Source organism: Bos javanicus, chromosome 11 (assembly GCF_032452875.1).
Source record: "Bos javanicus breed banteng chromosome 11, ARS-OSU_banteng_1.0, whole genome shotgun sequence".
NCBI classification, from domain to species: domain Eukaryota; kingdom Metazoa; phylum Chordata; class Mammalia; order Artiodactyla; family Bovidae; genus Bos; species Bos javanicus.
Genome location: NC_083878.1, coordinates 63494118 through 63513960, shown reverse-complemented (window position 1 = coordinate 63513960; position 19843 = coordinate 63494118). Strand labels below are relative to the sequence as shown.

General features: G+C 40.0%; 1 protein-coding gene across 1 annotated transcript in view; it reads right to left on the bottom strand.

Annotated features, from left to right (window-relative positions):
* Positions 1-566: 566 nt before the first annotated feature.
* Positions 567-19843, bottom strand: part of ACTR2 (actin related protein 2) — a 37951-nt gene continuing 18674 nt past the window's right edge. The window contains exons 5-9 of the mRNA XM_061432816.1: positions 18342-18478; positions 16902-17051; positions 13592-13737; positions 5504-5636; positions 567-2160 (exon numbers count right to left, since the gene is read on the bottom strand). Of these exons, the coding sequence (XP_061288800.1) occupies positions 1990-2160; positions 5504-5636; positions 13592-13737; positions 16902-17051; positions 18342-18478 (737 nt within the window). The 3' untranslated portion in view covers positions 567-1989. The remainder of the gene's footprint in view (positions 2161-5503; positions 5637-13591; positions 13738-16901; positions 17052-18341; positions 18479-19843) is intronic.

Sequence of the window (19843 nt, the reverse complement as noted above, 5' to 3'; positions counted from 1 at the left end):
ATACCTGACAACTCCAATTAATGATATTTCCCTACCCCACCCGCAAATCACTATACTAAATGCATTATTTCACCTTAGAATAGGAAAATTTAAAAATGTAATTAAAAAATTACACTCTCTATATATTAATATTTTAACGGTCATGTTTGATAGCAAAATTACAAAATTAAAACCAAATTCTACATTCAAGGGACAAATGTCTTCACTGTTTTATTTAAGAGTCTATTCCATTCTTTGTTGTTTTCTATCTCCATATTTTAAAATGATGATCAAAGGTCAGGAGTCAATCCATTTACCTGAAATAAACAACTGGTAGATACTAGTTTTGCATTGATGTCCTTTAACAACTCAGTATTCAAAAGTCTAGGGGGACTGGTAAGTACATAATTTAGGAACATTTTAGAATTTCAGCGTAACTCTGACACCCACATCCCTAAAATCTTACAGACATTATTCACAGGCTTATTCACGTGTACTGAAGCATGTCCAGCATGCAGGCAAACTTCTTTTATTTGTTCAAATTGAGGTAAAAGAGACAAAAAAATACATAATATTAACAGAAGTGATACAATCTCTTATAACTTTATTTTTCAATTTAGAAGGAATTAAAGTCTGGGTACTATTTGATATTTTTTTTCAGATACCAAGCAATACCGACAAGATTCATAAATATGATTTTCTGACAGGAAAGTCTGCAAACATTTACAAAATACCAACTTTTCTTTCAAGCCTAAGATGGCTAAGATTTAGTAGTTATGATTAGTTTTTTCAGTACAAGTACATATTTAAATCTTGATTTTTGGGGGGCCAACATTTTAAATAGTCATATTTTACTCCACTTTCAGGTTTTAAATCAAAACATACCAACAACAAAAGAAAATTAGTGAAAATTACCCAACTGGCAGAAAGTCCCATATTTCAATGTTATTTTTAACCCAATAATTATAACCTACTGCCAGTAATTATTTATATGTATCTACTTGTTTTTATTAAATAAGCACTGGTCGGTTATATAAAAGAATTTTTCAAGAATGGTACTTGGCACTGGGTTACTTTAATGCTTCTGGTATAAATAGAAGCACTTAGAAAAAATACCAGCTCTTAAGCACTTTTTGTCTGAAATTTGAATTTCCAAAAGCATTTTTTCAATGTTACTTTTCCACTGATAGATTCTAGGGAGTCTAATCCCAGCTGACATGGTTAATTTTAAAAAACAAATGAAAAATCCCCAAACCACATAATAATGGGACACTACACCTGCTTTTTACATCATATGGAAACAGTTCCAGGCAGACCAAAAGTAGAAGAAAACCTGCCAAATCAAAGTATTGTAAATAAAGTTCATCTCCCGTACCCTAGAGCAGAAAAGCTCAAAAATCAAAAAATGAATATCAAAAGACTACCCCTGTCCTCCACGCAAAAACCCACCCTAACAGTTTAGTTCTGAGCCTACCATTTCCCTAAAATGTTAACACCAGAAGCTTTAAGGTACTTAAAGCTGCAGCAGTAACTGTAGAAAGCACCACACTACAGAGGAAACTCCACAAAGGGCTCAGCAGCCGCCCACCCAGTCCTGACCACCCCCACCCCAGTAATATGTAAATGCTGTTAGGTTTTTCTTATGCTAATAAAGGCATACCACCTAGTGTGCTAAAGACTAAAACTAGCAGCATTAGAGCAGTAAAGTGAAAATAGGAAGCCTACAGGAATGATCTAAATGCCTACTTAGAAGAAACAAAGCAGCAGACAGGACCCTTGCCCTCTCCCTGTGTTCACAGGGAAGTGGTAGAATTAAACAGTCAGATTTACCCACACTAACACAAACTTAACACAACTTCCGCAAGACACCAGAATAAAACCTGACCTTTCCAGTCAAGGGGCACAGACAGACAGGCCTCTTCCAGGTCCTGGAGTTGAATGAGTTCAAAGACTGGCAGTAATGGAAAAAAAGAAAGCACGTTAGGGCGTGATGGGAACCAGCTTCACAGTTTATCGAACCGTCACCCCGAGTTTCTCCAGCACACGAACACCCTTTTCTTGGTATTCCTGTCGGGTCATCCAGAAGTTGTCTTTGTCCTTCATGATGTCCGCTAGAACTGCACCTCCCAGGAAAACCATGTGCTTCCTGCGGGGCGGGTCTTCAATGCGGATCTTGAATTTCTACAGGAGAAAGAGGAGATAGTAAAATGTCACACGTGCATGGTGTTTTCTGTCTTATGAAAATGACTTTTTCTTAAATTCTCACAAAGCTCCTGTGATGTATACATGTGAAGGAGAGAGAGACCTTGTGTAACTTGCCCCACTCACAGGAGATCGCAAATCCATCCCAGTGTGTTTAGAACGCTCCCTACTTACACCTGTGGCCCCAGTGTTAACTGCACCCCCTGTCACTCTCAAAAGCATCTTGATATGAACAATGAATTCCACGGTCACCCTACTAAAAGCCCAAGTACCGGAGTCCTGGCTGTGTCAGGTGTTTCACTGATGGGCAAGTCATCCAGCCAGCTATCAAGTGAAGAGTTGGGATAAGAGGACTTTTACTTCCTTCAAGGTCTTATGCTCTTATGATCGTAGTCCCAGGCAACAAAGATTTAAGTTCTTATAAGCAAAGCTCACTTTCTATTGTTTCAAATTCAAACGAATATTTGAATAAACAAGGCCAAATATGGTCAAGATAAATTATGAGGATGTTGGAAAAAATGAACACAGTAAACAAAATTAAAGACAAGCAGGAAAAGCTTTACACTCTGTAGCCATCAAGGAGAGACCTCCTTCTGTATGGTAAGTCAACACATGCAAGAGAAACCTTAAAATGAAGTAGCAGTTTTATTTACAAAGTCACAAATCGTGCAAAAAGACTCAAAATAGCTGTCATCTTAACTGTCTTTATGTCACATACATGAACTGTAGGATCTGTCATAATATATGACATAGAAAAAACCTGTTTACTGATTAATCCTGAGGCTAACCTACTGTTCTAACTGTTCTAGTTACTTTTTCACTCTTAGGCAGGGGTCTGCAAACTTTTTCTACAGGGATCAGAGGATAAATACCTGAAGCTCTGTGGGGTCTACTCTGGCAACAGCTAAATGCAGCCAGAGACAGTGTGTGACAACAGGTAACATATTAGGTGACAAAGGAGTCCGCTTGGCCATGTTCCCAAAAACTCCATTTATCAAACAGCCAGGTCTGGCCTGGGCTGTGCTCTGGCCACCCTGCTCCTGGGGAAACCTGGCTGACCCTTGAGGACACCGCTGCCTCTGCAGCTGTTGCAACGGGCTGCTGTTTTTCACTACTGCCATTCCAGAGACCCTCAGAAACTCGCCCTTCTGGACCATTCCAGCCACCACTCTCTGGGCCCATGGTGTCTACAGAGCCTCATGCGGAGGAATTCTCCTCAGACCTGCTCGGTGGCGCGTGGGCGCACTCTCTCCACCACGCCCTGACACCATCCTCAGTGACCCTGTCCTTCTCTGCCTTGCTCGGCAGAATGCCATTTCAGGTGATCAACTCTCTGCTCTGCCCCTGCCCTCAAGTACCTGAGCGTGGGGTGAGAAAAATTCAACATCCATTTTAAGCTTTACCTCAACTGGGCCCCTCAGAGATGCTCAGCCAACCCCATGACATTTCTCTTCTCTCTTCCACTCTCTAAGACACACTTCACACCTCCTCATTTATTTTACAAACATCCATCAGCTCCTCCCTCCTCTGAGAGCCTCCTAACCCATCCTGAGACGGTCACCTTTCTTCCTCCCTTTCCTCAAGCATGTACTCACCACATCAGACTTAATGATCCTTTAAACAAATCAGATACTACTTTCTCTGCTCAAGTTCCTCCCAAGACTCTATCTCATTCTATCTCAATAGAAGGAAAGCCAAAATCTTTACCATGGCTGAACAAGACTTGCGTCCTGACTACCTTCCTCTTTTTTTGGTTGTACCATGTGGCATGTGGGATTAGTTCCCCCACCAGGGATCGAACCCATACCCCCTGCGGTGGAAGTGTGGAGTCTTAACTCCACACCACGGAAGTCTCCTGACTGCCTTTCTGTGCTCACCTCCTAGTCCCCTCCCTTGCTTACTCTGCTCCAGCCACTCCTACACACTCCCCGTAACTCAGGACTGTTACTGCCTGGAAGATTCTTCCCCCCAGAGTCAGGCTCCTCGTTCCCTTCAGCCTTTGTTCAAAAGTTATCTCACTGGGCTCCTTCTCTGATCACTCTACCTGAAGGAGCACACCATCTCCCCTAATCACTACCACTTTCGAGCCCCTAACCTGACTTTTCCTCATAGTGCTTAGTACTAACCAAAGTATTATTCATAGACTAAAAGTAGAGATTTTGTTTTGTTCACCACTGTTTTGCCCAGACAAGTGTTTGGCACATAGAAGGAGTTCAAGTAGTATTTGCTGAATAATCATCTAAGACTGATTTTAAATTATATGTATAACTCAATAACATCAGACAGACGAGTGAAGTACTTCAACAACATGCCTCCTTTAAGTCTTTTAATCGGTTTAATGTATGAGTCCATACAGAATTTAATTTCAATAAATTGAGTCACAAATGAAAGATGTATTGTAGACAGACACTTTACCATCTGAGGCATCAGGGAAGTCCTAATATAGTGTCTCCAATATATAAAGCCCTCTGTATGATGTAATCTCATTATCTAAAACAACTGACCAAAGTTGGTGAGATGAACCTCAGAGGTTTTTTTTAAACAGAATTAAAATGTTTTATTTTAAACTGCTTTTCTTTTTTTAAATATACATTTATTTATTTTAATTGGAGGCTAATTACTTTACAATATTGTAGTGGTTTTGCCTTACATTGACATGAATCCACCACAGGTGTACATGTGAACCTCAGAGATTAACTTAGAATTAGATGACTCCTAGCTGAGCACGTAGTATGTACAGATACTGTACTTCACACATTCCAGGGTTTGTAGAGAAAAATCAATGTCAAATAACCATCAACTGTTACACCCTGGTTTAAAAACTTCTTTCCACTCTATGTATCAACAACTATCTAAAGTCTGTTTTAAGAGCTATGATTGTTGACACGGATGCAAAAGAACTGGAGACAGTGATTGGGGAGATAAAAGACATACGCAAGAAACAGCCAGAAAATAATTTTAAATCAGAAATATGAAACAGTCTAAGAGTAGCACTGAATGTTGATGACGTAGTAAAAAAAAAAAAACAACCCAACAGCCTTCCTCCACAGTACCGCAGGTTCTTCAGGCTACTGGTTACAGATGAACCGACAGGTGTCACTGGACCTGGCTGCCTCAGCTCACTGAGTAGAAAGGCCAGCTGGCACTAGGACGCTGGGACAAAGCTCATCTTGAACCACTTCTACTCTTCAAGGCTGCACTGGGCTGCAGTAGACGTTTGTTTAGAAGACTTCTTGCTCCCTCTGGTGGTTGTCAAGATTCACAAGCTATTTTACAGGGTTTTAACAGTATGCTAACAGTTGGAGTATTGACTGATACTTACAGAAAGTTTTTCCACATCACCCTTCAATACTCGTTCTAAGTAAAGCTGTTTAAGCTCTCGTTCCAACCGGGATGGCAGACCAGGGTACATAGTAGACCCTCCAGAAAGCACAATGTGCTTATAGAACTCAGATCTAGGAAGACACAACAGGTATTCGTTAGGGGTTTCAGATTAGGAAAACAGTATTTCAAGAGTTGCTTTTATTTACATTAGCCTCAGGTTGCTGGGAGAATTAAATAAAATTCAACATGTAAACTGCAGGGCTGAATGCTTGCTATTACTACTATAAACAGATAACAAACTCTTTATATAGAAAATATCTATTACCATTTTGATGACAATACTCCTAAAGCACATAACACATTTTCTTGCAAATGTAATTAAGTCTTTCAATAACGACTGGTTCACATAACAAAGGAGCGGTATTTGGGCTGGGCTGTAATAGTGCTTCCACGGAGCCACTTAGATGTGGTTGTTTACTAAAATAAACTATATTCCACCATGACTCCACTTCTAGCTTTTGAATTTTTCCATTTGCCTTTTGTAGTTTTCCCTTTTGTTCCTCTGCTCTGAGGCCGCTGGCTATTCTTTTTGGTTAGATTGATGTGCTTGCTTCTAATAGCAGCCCTGTCTTTCTTCCTTAAATATGCTGTTGGTCATGATACCAGATAATCAAATCTAAAATAAGTGCAGATGGAGTAAAAGTATTAACAGTATAATCTAAGTGAGGGTCGGAGGAGCTTTTTTAGTAAAACTCAGGAGCTAAGTTGTATCCATTTTGGCTTCACTCAAACTCACTTCCCGGTTTTACTTCCTTTCAGGTTCTCAAGAGCTCAGGCTATTGTAATTCTAGCTTCTAGGAGAAGGCAGTGGCACCCCACTCCAGTACTCCTGCCTGGAAAATCCCATGGATGGAGGAGCCTGGTAGGCTGCAGTCCATGGGGTCGCTGAGGGTCAGACATGACTGAGCGACTTCACTTTCACTTTTCACTTTCATGCATTGGAGAAGGAAATGGCAACCCACTCCAGTGTTCTTGCCTGGAGAATCCCAGGGACTGGGGAGCCTGGTGGGCTGCCGTCTACGGGGTCACACAGAGTCAGACACGACTGAAGTGACTTAGCAGCAGCAGCAGCATAAGTTTTGTATTGTATTTCATTGCAGATGCATGCATGAATGTAACATAAACTAAGCAGCTGAAGTACAGCTACATGTGGTATATGCCCGTGAGCATCTACATGTATGCTTTCAATACACTGAACACGCAGAACAAAATCTGAGTGCTGCAACTTTCCGAGGCTAGCAACATGGAAAGGGTACCAAACCTGACTCCAGTGCTTTAGCATCACCAAAACTTCAATCACCACCAACAGGTATGCACCTTTATATATAATCTTGCTATTAGTGATCATTACATCAAGGGACAAAAGCATCCACCCAATCCCCACTATGAGAACTTATCATAATTACGAAGTCTAGATTAGACTTCTGATCATCTTCCATTAGATTTATAGCTTGTTCTAAGCCAATTGCTATTTTTACTAATTACCATTATTGTCCTGTTCCCCACCCTCCCACAAAAACTTGGCAGTTATTTCATTAGGGTTAAATAAAGAAGTAAGCAAACACTTGCTTAGTAAAATGTTTCTGAGTGAATTTCTCAACTTGGGTGAAGAGGAGAGCTTTCTGTGACTCAAACTCAAGCTGCAATAAAAGATTATAAATCTTCTTATACAACTAAATAAAACCAAAATTTTATGTGGCCAGAAACACCAGAAGAGACAAATGAAAAATTACAAAATATCTGCAAATGGACCACAGAGCTCAAATAAAATGAACTTCTTTAAAAATTGAGAGGAAAAAAGAATTACAAAAATCTTACAGATAACAGGCAAAAGCCACAAACAGATTAATTCACCAAGAAAAGATATAAAAATGGTCCATCGGGCTTTCCAGTTGGCTCCAGTGGTAAAGAACCTGCCTGCCAATGCCGGAGACGTAAAAGACTTGGGTTCAATCCCTATATTAGGAAGACCCCCGGAGGCGGCCATGGTAACCCACTCCAGTATTTTTGCCTGGAGAATCCCCATGGACAGAGGAGCCGGAGGGGCTCCAGTCCAATGGGTTGCAAAGAGTTGGACACAACTGAAGCAACTTAGCATACAACACACAGAAAACTATATGCAACTTCAATCTTAAGAGAAATGCAAGTTAAAATTACATTGAGATATCATTTCTCATTCATTAGACTGACATGCAAGTAAAATGTTGACAAACTCTGTGAACAGCTGTAGTGTCCTCAGACATGACTGTAGGAAAGAGAAGGGAATTAAGCAATAACAAAACCACACACGCATTCGCCTTTTGACCCAACTATTCCCCGCTCAGGCATTTTTTCAGGACATATATCCCAACAATACAAAGATACAGTGTGCACAAGGTTATTAATTGCAGCATTATCTGTCAGCATAAATAATGGACCCTACCTAGATAACCAGGATTCACTGAAGAAGCCATTATATGTACACACTGGAAAAAAGAACAATAACAACATACAGGAAGTGGTATAAGATTGTTTAAGATATATTAAGAGAAAAAAACAAAGTTCAAAAGAGTATTCACAAGATGCTACCTCTTGTGTAAGAAAGTAAGAAATAGAGGGAGTAGCACTAAGGTGAAAGACAACGGGTGGGGAGAGTAACACTTCTGAGTGTCCTTTCTTTGTTTAGTTTTAACAGCCTTTTCAGAAACCAAAATTAAAGATGAACTGGGAATATCCTGTGCCACAAAACAGAATGAAATAGAACACGCTCAGAAGAGATGAAGGTGCAAAGAAGAGCGCCTGGAGAAGGAAACAACAACCCACTCCAATGTTCCTGCCTGGAGAATCCCACCAACAGAGGAGCCCGGTTATAGTCCATGGAGTCCCAGCGAGTCTGACATGGCTTAGGAACTAAACGACAAAGCACACAGAAGCCTGCTGCAGGGGCTCTCACAGGCCAAACCAGGAACAATTCAGCACCAAAATGAAATAAGGCAGGGATAAGAACTATAATCCACTGAATAAAATTGCAAGTCCATACTGAAAATTAACAAAAACAAGGGAGAAGGAAAGGCAGTTCCTTATGCTAGAATGCCAACTAATAGATAGAGAAGGAATGACAGAATTAGAAAAATCATCTTTTTGCAACCATCACAATAAAAATGGATTTAGGCAAAAACCATCAATTGATGATAAAAGGGGTGGAAGTCAGAAACTGATGAAGAATAGGAGATTTACACAGTCTCAAAAGTATTTTCGGGCTTCTCTGGTGGCTCAGACGGTAAAGAATCTGCCTGCAATGCAGGAGACTCAGGTTCATTCATTGGGTTGGGAAGATCGAGAAAAGGATGGCTACCCATTCCAGTATTCTTGCCTAGAGAATTCCATGGACAGAGGAGCTTGGCGGGCTACAGTCCATGGGGTTGCAGAGAGTTGGACACTATTGAAAATACTTTCCCACAAATTACTTATAAATCAGGAAAAAAAAAAGACAACCTATACAATGGAGAGGACGCTCAGAGGGCTCAAACCTTGTGCACACAGGACCTGGGGACCTCACCGAGACTGAGACAGAACTGTGTTTGAGCATCTCCTGTGGAGGTACGGGTCAGCTGTGGTCTGCCGCAGGAACAGGGGCTCTGGGTGTGGATATGGCATAAGTCCTCTTGGAGGAGGTCGCCATTAACCCCACCATAAAGCTGCCAGAACTTACGTTAAGACTGGGAAATAGACTCTTGGAGGGTTCAACAGAATCTTGTGCACCAGGACCCAGGAGAAAGGAACAGTGACCCCGCAGGAGACTTGCCTATGGGTGTCCAGGAGCCTCGGGCGAAGGTGTGGGTTGGTGGTGGCCTGCTGCAGGCTTGGGGGCTCGGACTGTAGCAGTACATGCATGAGATCTTTTGAGGGAGGCCAGCATTATCTTCATTGCCTCCACCATAGTTTGGCCCAGGTAAATAGCAGGGAGGGAACACAGCTCCACCCATCAACAGGAGATTGGATTAAAGATTTACTGAGCATGGCCCCGCCCATCAGAACAAGATGCAGTATCCCCCTCAGTCTGTCTATCCCATCAGGAAGCTTTCATAAGCCTCTTATCCTTTTCCATTAGAGCGCAGACAAACTGAAAACCACAATCACAGAAAACTAACCAATCTAATCACACGGAGCACAGCCTTGTCTGTGAGCCACGCCGTGTAGGGCCACCCAAGACAGATGGGTCATGGTGGAAGGTTCTGACAAAATGTGGTCCACTGGAGAAGGAAATGGCAAACCACTCCAGTATTCCTGCCTTGAGAACCCCATGAATAGTATGAAAAGGCAAAAAGATAGGACACTGAAAGATGAACTCCCCAGGCTGGTAGGTGCCCAATATGCTACTGGAGATCAGTGGAGAAATAACTCCAGAAAGAATGAAGAGATGGAGACAAAGCAAAAACAATACCCAGTTGTGGATGTGACTGGTGATGGAAGCAAGTTCCAATGCTGTAAAGAGCAATATTGCATAGGAACCTGAAATGTTAGGTCCATGAATCAAGAGAAACTGGAAGTGATCAAACAGGAGATGGCAAGAGTGCACGTCAACATTTTAGGAATCAGGGAACTAAAATGGACTGGAATGGGTGAATTTAACTCAGATGACCATTATATCTACTACTGTTGGCAAGAATCCCATAGGAGAAATGGCATACCCATCATAGTCAACAAGAGTTTGAAATGCAGTACTTGGATGCAGTCTCAAAAACGACAGAAGGATCGCTTCATTTCCAAGGCAAACCAGTCAATATCATGGTAATCCTAGTCTATGCCCCGACCAGTAATGCTGAAGAAGTTGAACAGTTCTATGAAGACCTACAAGACCTTCTAGAATTAACACCCAAAATAGATGTCCTTTTCATTATAGGGGACTGGGATGCAAAAGTAGGAAGTCAAGAAACACCTGGAGTAACAGGCAAATTTGAACTTGGAGTAAAGAATGAAGCAGGGCAAAGGCTAATAGAGTTCTGCCAAGAGAATGCACTGGTTGTAGCAAACACCCTCTTCCAACAACACAAGAGAAGACTCTACACATGGACATCACCAGATGGTCAATACAGAAATCAGACTGATTATATTCTTTGCAGCCAAAGATGGATAAGCTCTATACAGTCAGCAAAAACAAGACTAGGAGCTGACTGTGGCTCAGATCATGAACTCCTTACTACCAAATTCAGACTTAAATTGAAGAAAGTAGGGAAAACCAATAGACCATTCAGGTATGACCTAAATCAAATCCCTAATGATTATACAGTGGAAGTAAGAAATAGATTTAAGGGACTAGATCTGATAGACAGGGTGCCTGATGAACTATGGACAGTGGTTTATGACACTGTTTAGAAGACAGGGAGCAAGACCATCCAAGAAAAAGAAATGCGAAAGAGAAAAGGAAAGATATACCCATTTGAATGCAGAGTTCCAAAGAATAGCAAGGAGAGATAAGAAAGCCTTCCTCAGTGACCAGTGCAAAGAAACAGAGGAAAATAATAGAATGGAAAAGACCAGAGATCTCTTCAAGAAAATGAGAGATACCAAGGGAATATTTCATGCAAAGATGGGCTCAATAAAGGACAGAAATGGTATGGACCTAACAGAAGCAGAAGATACTAAGAAGAGGTGGCAAGAATACACAGAAAAACTGTACAAAAAAGATCTTCATGACCCAGATAATCACACAATGGTGTGATCACTCACCTAGAGCCAGACATCCTGGAATGTGAAGTCAAGTGGGCCTTAGGAAGCATCACTATGAACAAAGCTAGTGGAGGTTGATGGAATTTCAGTTGAGCTATCTCAAATCCTAAAAGATGATGCTGTGAAAGTGCTGCACTCAATATGCCAGCAAATTTGGAAAATTCAGCAATGGCCACAGGACTGGAAAAGGGTCAGTTTTCATTCCAATCCCTAAGAAAGGCAATGCCAAAGAATGTTCAAACTACTACACAATTGCACTCTCTCACACGCTAGCCAAGTAATGTTCAAAATTCTCCAAGCCAGGCTTCAACAATACGTGAACTGTGAACTTCCAGATGTTCAAGCTGGTTTTAGAAAAGGCAGAGGAACCAGAGATCAAATAGCCAACATCCACTGGATCATCGAAAAAGCAAGAGTTCCAGAAAAACATCTATTTCTGCTTTATTGACTATGCCAAAGCCTTTGACTGTGTGGATCACAATGAACTAGAAAATTCTGAAAGAGATGGGAATACCAGACCACCTGACCTGCCTCCTGAGAAATCTGTAGGCAGGTCAGGAAGCAACAGTTAAAACTGGACATGGAACAACAGACTGGTTCCAAATAGGAAAAGGAGTACATCAAAGCTGTATACTGTCACCCTGCTTATTTAACTTCTATGAAGAGTACATCATGAGAAACGCTGGGCTGGAAGAAGCACAAGCTGGAATCAAGATTGCCAGGAGAAATATCAATAACCTCAGATATGCAGATGATACCACCCTTATGGCAGAAAGTGAAGAAGAACTAAAGAGCCTCTTGATGAAAGTTAAAGAGGAGAGTAAAATAGTTGGCTTAAAGCTCAACATTCAGAAAACGAAGATCATGGCATCCGGTCCCATCACTTCATGGCAAATAGATGGGGAAACAATGGAAACAGTGACAGACTTTATTTTTGGGGGCTCCAAAATCACTGCAGATGGTGACTGCAGCCATGAAATTAAAAGACGCTTGCTCCTTGGAAGAAAAGTTATGACCAACCTAGACAGCATATTCAAAAGCAGAGACATTGCTTTTCCAACAAATGTCCGTCTAGTCAAGGCTATGGTTTTTCCAGTAGTCACGTATGGATGTGAGAGTTGGACTATGAAGAAAGCTGAGCACCGAAGAATTGATGCTTTTGAACTGTGGTGTTGGAGAAGACTCTTGAGAGTCCCTTGGACTGCAAGGAGATCCAACCAGTCCATCCTAAAGGAAATCAGTTCTGAATGTTCATTGAAAGGACTGATGTTGAAGATGAAACTCCAATACTTTGGCCACCTGATGCGAAGAGTTACTCACTTGAAAAGACCCTGAATATGGCAAAGATTGAAGGCAGGAGGAGAAGGGGATGACAGAGGATGAGATGGTTGTATGGCATCACTGACTCAATGGACATGAGTTTGAGTAAACTCCAGGAGTTGGTGATGGACAGGGAGGCCTGGCGTGCTGCAGTCCATGGGGTTGCAAAGAGTCAGACACAACTGAGCGACTGAACTGAACTGATACAATGGAGAAAACAGGAAACTTCACTAAGAGTTTAACACTAATAACACCAAACAGGAGCAAACTGACATCACTTCTGGATGTGATAACCTAAGAAGGACACATCACTTAAGTAGTGTTCCAGCCAAAAAGGCACAATCTAAATTTAATCATGAGAAAACATTCATACCCAAACTGTAGTCTGCAAAAATATCAATGTCATGAAAGACTGAGGAATTACAACAGATGAAAGGTTACTAAGAGACATGACAACTACATACAAGGTGTGGTCTCAGTTCTGACCCTTTACCAGAAAAAAGAAAAACTGTATAAAGGACATTACTGGGACAAAGAACAGAACTGAAATGAGGGTGGCAGATAAAAGTGCATCAGCAATCAATCCCCTGAACTCAGTAACTGCACTGCCGCTTTAAGAGAACAGCCTCATTCCTAAGAGCCACAAAGTAAACATTAAGGAGTAAAGAGGACTTACATATTCAACCTATTCTCAAATGACTCGAGAATAGGAGAGAGAGAAAGGGAGAGCACACAAACACGTAGATTGCTGAAATCAGAAAAATGGAAAACTGGGTAGTGTACAGGAGTCCTCCTTTCTATTCTGGAAACTTGCAACATTTAAACTATTTCAAAATAAGTTTAAACGGGCATCTGTGACACAATGATATGTGTCATTCAACAACCAGTGTCATCCTATCAAAAACTCGGGTGAGACAACAGACAACTTGGTCACTCTAGCTATTTATATTCCATCTATTTCTGATAAGCTACTTTGAAACAACCATTTCTAAAGTACCTGGTATCAATGTCAGCCGCCTGGATTGTGTTAAAAAGCAATTCAGCAACACCTACTCCCTCGACATTGATCAAGTGAGGCTGAAACAGAGCTTCCGGTGCTTCAAACCTCTCTCCCCCGACTTTGATAATGCGGCCATCTGGGAGCTAGAGACCAAGAACAATCAGGTATCAGCAAAAGATTTTAAAAGTTCCCAGTATTCTTTAGATGTTAGTATGCCTGTTTTATAACCAAAATCCTTAGCAATATATTTCTCCCAAAATACATTTTTGAAAAAAGACAAAGTAAAATACATTAAAATAACTGTTTTTATTATCATGCTCTGTTCTGCTTTTGAAATGATATGTCCTGCCTTTCCAAACAGTAGGAATTTCCTTAAAGAGTCACCAACACACAAATGTGTGATGTCTACAGGTGTGTGCAAGTGAGCACTACAGAAAGTGCTGATCACCCACAGCAACTGGACTTTTGCCGGAGTCAATGCTGCTTCTCTTTATCATTTTAACACATTTTTGAGTTTATAGAGATTTTTACCATGTAGCACAGACACATTCAATTAAAAATTTTAAATTTCTTTCAACAAATAATTATTCTGGGGAACTATTTTTTTGCCATCAAATACTTTATATCATGTGTGAAACTTCTATCAAATCATTTAATCCAAGGAAAATCTTATGATCAAAAAAGCTTAAGGACGCTAATCTATTTTTTAGCAGGCAATTCTGTTGTATCCTACTTACTAGGTTCTATTAAATTTTTAAGTAGATAAATATAATTTTAAGAAAACAAGATTTAAGCAACTGGTAAGATACCACTAACATATGACCCTGTTAACCCTTAAGTTACATCATGTTTATGTTTAATTAAATGAGAAATGTTAAACAAAAACTCTCTCACAATTCACAGAATTGACTAAGTAACAAGCATGCTGGTATATACTGGCATTTGACACATTTCTATGTGACAGACCAGAATTAGTTTTACATTAACATTTCTAACAGTGTATCAGTTTAAAATAATGTAATTATAATAACTATATTTAGATTCCCAAACTCACTTTCCAACATGACGAAGTATCTCAAAGCAAGTCCTTGAAGACATTTACTCCATGTTTGCTCTAACTGTATACAGTACGTGCAACACAATCACATCTTTCAAAAACTCCACGATTATCTTTTTATAAACTTTATAAAAAAAATTTTTTAAAATTTACCCTTAACAAAATAAACGCAACCATCCAGTGACTTTAAAAACCACATGAACTCAGCCAAGATATATGGGAAGACTTCACATGGCAGAGTATCACTAGCATAAAACATCTACACCTGGACAGTGTGGCTTTTCTCAAAGCTCTGGCTGGAGATCAGCCCGGGGCCACCTACCCTAGGAACTACTTACCTTTCAGAACTGTTAAAACTGTATGCCTCCCAATTTCTCTGCACCAAACCTTATCCTATCCGCTATTTGTCCACTATTTTCCCTCTTCATCAGTTCCCCGTTTATTTGTCACAAATACTTTTGTAACCTGCCTCAAATTCTGAGACAAGAATGAAGAGATAAAATATGTTTTATATTTCTAGTTCCCTTATCCTCTGTCTCATGACACTTTCTTCCAAAGTCAGGTAGACAATAAATTATAAATCTAGGGGAACTATCAAGAAGGCCTCAGGAAAGAATCCCTAGGGCAAATCTGTAGATGATTGAGTTGCAAAGTACTGATTTATTGTCTATTTGGATCATTATCTTCTAAAATGAAACAACATAACTTATAAAAATTTTAAATTATTTTTAAAGTGACTATTTTGTACATATTTATGATATGCTCTGTTTTATATGAATTAAATGGTGGAAGAATACTTGCTTTTATTGCCTATCACTCAATTTCAGTTTTGGTGGCTCAGTGGTAAAGAATCTGCCTGCCAAGGGTTCAACCCCTGGGTTGGGAAGATCCCCTGGAGAAGGAAATGGCAACCCACTCCAGTATTCTTGCCTGGGAAATGGCATGGACAGAGGAGCCTGGCAGGCGTCCATGGGGTCGCAAAGAGTTAGATATGACTTAGTACTCTTGCCTGGAAAGTCCCATGGGTGGAGGAGCCTGGTGGGCTGAAGTCCATGGGGTCGCTGAGAGTCGGACACAACTGAGCGACTTCCCTTTCACTTTTCACTTTCATGCATTGGAGAAGGAAATGGCAACCCACTCCAGTGTTCTTGCCTGGAGAATCCCAGGGACTAGGGAGCCTGGTGGGCTGCCGTCTATGGGGTCGCACAGAGTCAGACACAACTGAATCGACTTAGCAGCAGCAGCAGCAGCGACTAAACAACAGTAGCAGATCAAAGACACAGTATGGAAGCACTTTATACCCAGATGAAAATGACAGACTTAAGGCAGCAATACACTGAAAATTCAACTCCTCTGATATAAATTATAACTTGGTTCTAAGAATCATTAGTTACAATTTCAAGTTAACACTTGTTATGAACATCTCATTAAGAAAATACTAAGTCAGGAAGACTGCCACCTATTGAATTGTTAAAGCAATTCTATAGGAAGACCATTTTCCAAACTATCTTAGAATACCAGTCCCATGAAATGCTAAGAATACTGTAATCATGTACAATTCAGCATATCAAAGGTTCTGAGAAGTCCTTTAATAAAGTGAAACTGACTCTCTCCCAAACTTATCTGACAATGTAACCCTTCATTTTAATTTCTGTCACGATCTACTAACATCTCAGAGAAATAACATTATGTGAAACCCATGCTGAAAAATGCTACTCCAGGTACTGCTGCTGCTAAGTCACTTCAGTCGTGTCTGACTCTATGCAACCCCATAGACGGCAGCCCACCAGGCTCCCCAGTCCCTGGGATTCTCCAGGCAAGAACACTGGAGTGGGTTGCCATTTCCTTCTCCAATGCATGAAAGTGAAAAGTGAAAGTGAAGTCGCTCAGTCGTGTCCGACTCTTAGCGACCCCATAGACTGCAGCCTACCAGCCTCCTCCGTCCATGGGATTTTCCAGGCAAGAGTACTGGAGTGGGGTGCCATTGCCTTCTCCAATTCCAGGTACTAGAATCTCAAAATAACATTTCATATCTAACTGTATCCTAAAGTAGAAAAGCAATATATGATTCTTGCTTTATTAAATCATAGTATCATAATGTAGAAAGACATTAAAGGTCATATATATACAAATTATAACAACCCAAACCCAAAGTACTGGATTTCAAGAAAACCTCCTTAAGCACACACCAACAGTCACTGTCACCCACTTTAAAACCATATATATATATCATACACCAGATATACTTACTGTGTAAGATTCAACCAATACTGTGGTTTCTAAGGCCAGTTTCTGCTCTTGCTCAATATTATATCCCACATAACACAACTTTTCTTTAATCATGCGAACCGTTTCAAAATCAGCAGAATGGTTGAAGGCATATCCCCGCAACAGAAGCAGCTGGTACAAAAAAACAGCAGTTAAGTCCACAATTAATCTGAGTGAGTTCAAGTCCACAAAAGGGATTAATGCTAAGCATGTCACATCAATACCAAATACAATGGACAGCAGAACCTTAGCTCTTACTATTTCAGAAAGGAGAATATTACTCACCGTAAGAGTTTACATTTCACTTTCACAGAAAAGTTTCATAGGGAGTGACAGAATTTACAGTTCATGAATAATAAATGGGCAAAATATCTATTAATAAATAATATTTTAGCACTGGATTCCTATAATCTGCAATTTACTCAGTCAATGCCATAACTGTGAAATATGACTGACACATATTAAGAGGGGCAATAGTATTTGCTAAATAGACAAACAAAAACGAGAATTCAACCTGACAGGAAAAACAAAACACACATGATATACATCATAAACAAATCAGACTTTTCACATAAAAACTACAAATCCTCTGATCTTTGTGTTTACAGTCAAAGGAAAACTCTTGGACAATCCTTTGGCAGTCACCCTCAAACAGAATTCTGGCTTAGAATGATAGTATAATTCTCATCACCAATCTTATTACTAACCCAATGTCAATACGAAGACTTAACACAACCCAGAACAGTCTTCCCACAGTAGTACCAGTGACATATTGGACCTTATAATCCTTTGTTGTGGGGGATGCCCTGTTCATTGCAGAATGTTTAGCAGCCTTCCTGCAAAGATGTTAACAACCAAAAATGTCTCCAGACATTTCAAAGTGTCCCTGGAGGAGTAGCATCATCCCTGATTGAGAACCACTGACCTGGAGAGAATGTACTAACTATAGAGTTCTGGTACAGACAATATTCTAAATCTTTCCCCCCCCACATTACAAAAACCACACATGCTTCCAAAGAGTGGCCTTAAATGTATACTGTATCTAGCAATGTTTTAAAGAATAGCATCACTAATTTCATTCACAAATAAATTTTAATATACATCTTGTTCAAAGAGGGTTTTACGGCTGAAAGGCTGCCCAAGTTGTTCAAGGAAGTCTTAAGAGTCTTCTTCCACCTTTAACATACCTCTCTTCCCATTCCTCAGGAAAGGCAAATTATAATTACGTAATGATGAACTCTCATTAGTACACAAGAGATCATGTGTGTGAATCTTATACAGATTTTTATATGAATTTTAAAATACTGGGCCACTTCTCTGGTGGTGCAGATTCACTAGAATCCTGAGGTGATACATTCAATTTTAAGTAGATATATATACAAACTTACAAAATCTAATTCCATGATATTCTCTTTTGCTTACCTTGATAAGATATCTGGTAATATCCCTCCCGGCAATATCCAGTCTCCTGGTAAGGTGAGGGAGAGAAAAGCCTTCATACACTGGGCAAATGTGAGTCACACCATCTCCAGAGTCCACCACGACTCCAGTTAATAAACCTGTAGAAGAATCATGAAGTTGTAAACAAAAAGCCAAATCAGAAATCAAAGCCAGCAAATTTCAAGTATTTCAATATTCAAAGATGCTGGCTTCTGATTAGAAACATCACCAACCAAAATGGTCTAAAAGCTAGCACTTCTTTCTTATTTGCTTATTTTGCAGTTTATTTCTAACACACAGACACTGAAGTCAGTGTTCTCTCACATGCCTCCTGTGAGACCTTTAGTCCAATCATGTGCTCCCCCAGTGATGGGAAGAAACAGACCCTCAGACTGAGGACTGAAAAATACAACATGGTCTTTAATCCTAACTTTAATCTTGATCCCTGAATTCCCCTGAAGTCAAATTCTCTAAAGTATCATAGATAACTTTTATGAAAACCACTGTGAAGGGTAATTACACAAGTTAACAGTGAATCTGCTAAAATAATCTAGTTCTTTATTATTATTTTTGTCATATAGTATATTCAAAACTCTGCTGTTTGGAAAATTTCTGTTCATACAAAATAGCTAGAAATCTGAGAATAATTCATCTTAACTAGCCAAAGAATCACTTCAATTATTCACCAAAATCAAGAAAGACACTGTCAGTTAAACTTTTTAAAAAAAGACCAGCAAAGAAGCTATCTTCTCTCTTGCGAGTGCGTGCGTTCTTAGTCGCTTCAGTCGTGTCCAGCTATTTGTGACCCTATGGACTGTAGCCCACGAGGTTCCTCTGTCCATGAGATTCTTCAGGCAAGAATACTGGAGTGGGTTGCCATGGCCTCCTCCAGGGGCTCTTCCTGACTCAGGGATGGAACTCACGTCTGTTATATCTTCTGCACTGGCAGGTGGGTTCTTTATCACTAGCGCCACCTGGAAAGTCTCTTTGTTTCTCACTATGTGCTATTTAACGGTATAAATGGGGACTTCCCTGATGGTGCAGCGGTTAAGCCTGCATGCTTCTAATGTAGGGGACATGTGGGTTTGATCCATGGTCAGGGGGGTGTGGAATTAAGATCCCACATGCAGTGCAGTATGGCCAAAAACAAAAATAGTAATAATAAAATGAAATTTAAAAAAATATATAAAAGTACAAATGACTGAAAGTGTTTCACCTTTTGTGCCAGAGTTAATTCAGGAAAAAAAAAATTTCTAAATCACATTTTCTAGCAGTTTTTAAGTCTAATGATACTTTTAACCAGAGTATGTATTATCTACAGTTGCTTAAGCTTATTATTTTATCACCGTCCCATCCCTGAATACTCTCTCCTTCTTTCTTATGCACAAAACATCTAATTTATCTCTGAACACATTTATTCAAAACATCTCCTACTAAGTTCATATAATTTGTTTTTCCTTGACTGATTTTTCAATTTTCATAAA